At 45.4% G+C, this 3,078-nt stretch overlaps 1 protein-coding gene across 1 annotated transcript; it reads left to right on the top strand.

The window, feature by feature from the left end:
• Positions 1 to 404: 404 nt before the first annotated feature.
• GSTUM_00003229001 (uncharacterized protein) lies at positions 405 to 1,623 on the top strand (the record flags this gene model as incomplete). The annotated part of the gene is made up of 5 exons (XM_002836864.1): positions 405 to 923; positions 995 to 1,222; positions 1,285 to 1,370; positions 1,424 to 1,476; positions 1,538 to 1,623. The coding sequence occupies 5 exons, from the start codon at positions 405 to 407 to the stop codon at positions 1,621 to 1,623; spliced, it is 972 nt and encodes a 323-aa protein (XP_002836910.1).
• Positions 1,624 to 3,078: the final 1,455 nt, after the last annotated feature.

Below are 3,078 nucleotides of genomic sequence, written 5' to 3'. Positions count from 1 at the left end.
CCACATATAAATGCCACATCTCTATTTGGAAGTGCGCCCGATCTGTGTCGACCCCCTAGTACAAGTACGAGTACTAGTACAAGGGCCAGAGATGTTTTTGTACAGGTACGGGACAAGGATTATTTGGCGGGTTAACTTAAATTAACTGCGAAAACATTATCCATGGCACTTGTACCTCCGTATGGGCCTGTTTGGTTCATAGATTTTTTCCATGGGTTCCCATCATTGCAACATGTAAAAAAAAAACCCTAGACGACCTCCAATCCATGGATTTTTTTTTATCCATGCAATACTCCCTGCAATCTATGGGGAAAATAATAGCTTTACAAGCCCCTGGTGGAATTGCTTAAGATGGCCGTGTTTGCCCAAACATTTTCACCATGGTATAGTCCCTAGTACCAACAATGATGTTGCTCAAACTGATCCTTCTCCTGGTAGCATTCGTCTCCACAGCCATCTCATATGGGAACCCTGGCGCATGCTCAAACGCTTGCAACGTCCACGATCCAGCGGTAATACGCCGTGACTCTGACGGAACCTACTTCCGATTCTCTACCGGTAACAAGATCCAAATCGCGACCTCCTCGTCACTTTCTGGACCATGGACTATCAAAGGTAGTGCTCTCTCCATGGGGTCCAAGATCAACCTTGCCGGTAATCAGGATCTTTGGGCCCCGGACGTGACGAAGGTCGGGGATAATTACTATCTCTACTACTCTGTCTCCACCTTCGGTTCTCAGGAGAGCGCTATCGGAGTTGCCACTTCGAAGACTATGGACCCCGGGACCTGGACGGATTATGGGCGTACAGGAGTTGTTAGTCACGCCGGCAGTGCATACAATGCTATTGACGGCAACGTTGTGCTTGCTGGGGATGGCTCTTACTATATGTCCTTTGGGAGTTTCTGGGGCGATATATATAACGTGAATCCTTCCAATCTTTCCTGGAATCACTGTTTCCGCGAAACAAATTTACTGATGAAGTGATTTTACAGGTTCCCATGAACAATCCACCACTCACTGCCTCGGGTAGTTCCACCAGGATTGCGTATAATTCCACCGGATCACATGCCATCGAGGGCTCATTTATATGGTATCGGAGTCCGTACTACTACCTCTTCTTCTCTGCCGGGACCTGCTGTGGATATGATTCCAACCGGCCGGCTCCAGGCATGGAATACAGAATCAATGTCTGCAGATCCACTTCTGTAAATAGAGAATATGTACTCTCCCAATTCCTAAAAATGCGCTCTCTACAATACCGCATGCTGATCATGATAGATAGGTCGATAAGAACGGTGTATCGTGCACTGCCAAAGGGGGAAGCACCGTCCTTGCCTCGCATGATAATGTCTACGGTCCTGGTGGGCAGTGAGTAGATAAGCTCTTACTATTGAGAAAGGGCTAAGTTAATTGTTTAAAAGGGGTGTATTCCTTGATAACGTTTCCGGTGGCGAGGTTCTTTACTACCACTACGGTAAGTCCCATATTCTCACGGGCTACGTGTTGCCTTCGTCCGCATGCTGATTTGGTCCCAGTCGACACTACGATTGGATATGGAGATGGCCAGAAGAGGTTCGGTTGGAATCTTATTAATTGGAGTACCGGCTGGCCTGTGGTTTAGGATGTTATTAGTACATAGCTCACTGGGATAAAATTTAGAAAGAAATCAATCGAAACTACTTTTTGGCACCCCTGTGTGAGGGTCCTGGAGATAGATGCATGTACCCACGGAGCTGGATATTGAATATGGACGGTAATATACCCTTGAGCGGTTAAAACGTCCAGTGAAGTGAGCTGTGACAAAATGCTGCACCGGCTGTCAATGTCAATGCGTGAACACCCTCTCACGCATTATCACTCGGGCACGTTCAGGTATGATAAAGTTTTGGGAGTTGTTAGGTAAAGCCTGATCAACTCATGAGTCCTCCTATCATACATGTCTATTAGGGTTCGCAATATTAGTGTCATGAGGAGAAAAAATAAATAAGACAGAAAAGCTTCCCCCGGTCGTTGTGCCCTCTTACCGGGAAGAGCTTCTTCATCTAGTACGATAATAGGCTCATATTAAAAATTGTGTGATATAATGAGAGGATTTTAAGTCATCCATTCTAAGAGAGAAAACAATCCCTTTCTACCTACACGTATACCGATCCTACTTAATACTTCCAACAGGCCAAAAGCGCTCTGTGCCAACTTCCCTCTCAAGAAAGAAAAAAAAGAGAAAATTTAAACTGGTTTGCCAGGGCACAATTAACTCACTTATCAAGTGCACAATCTCTATAAAATTGCCCTTCCAGACGCCTTCTTATCAACAGCGATTACATTCCAAACGTCTACAAATGCATAACCGATATGCTCTGGATGTAAATTGTACACAAATGGGCATTATAAAACATGCCAAGGATGCCGCGATAAAAACTGAGACTATCCGCAAAAAGAGAGCTCCGCAAGATTACTCCCATTGGCATGGGTTAGATTTTTATTGCTGTTTTGAAGGGTGGATTATTAATTGATGGCGCGAAGTGTTGGACGGTCTATGGGCGCTATCGTGGGGTTTGCCGATACCCATATCAGTTGGTATTAATAAAATATAAGACTAGAGTAAGCTAGAGGCTTTGTGGGGTGTCTTGGTTTTGTTATTGGGGGGGGGGGATGTGGTGTGCGCGCCGTAAGAGTTGGGATAATTGAACCTCGCGCTGAAGTGTCCTGGGTTTCACTCTTTGGATAAAGGAGCGAATCGCCACGGAAAAAGGGACTTCCGGCCCACAGCTAGGACAGATGAAAGGGGATATATCAGACGTTACTAGGAGACAAAACTACAATTTCATAGAGTGAAGTTCGATTATTCTAGTTCTTACGGTCGATTATGGCAGGTATCATACTCTATATTGCTGAGATCTAGGCCACTGGTTACGGGAATTTCTACAAGCCTCCCTGTCTAATTGATCCGGATTCGCCTTCTCAGCGACTCGCTTTCTCTTCACAAGATCATACACTCCGTCTCCTTAACGTATGTATGATACAGAAAATTCTTCGTATCCATGATTATCCGCAATGGAACCGCCTACGCCGGCTC

The sequence above is a fragment of the Tuber melanosporum genome (genome assembly GCF_000151645.1).
Source record: "Tuber melanosporum whole genome shotgun sequence assembly, scaffold_163, strain Mel28".
NCBI lineage: Eukaryota > Fungi > Ascomycota > Pezizomycetes > Pezizales > Tuberaceae > Tuber > Tuber melanosporum.
This window is presented reverse-complemented; position numbering and strand designations above follow the sequence as displayed.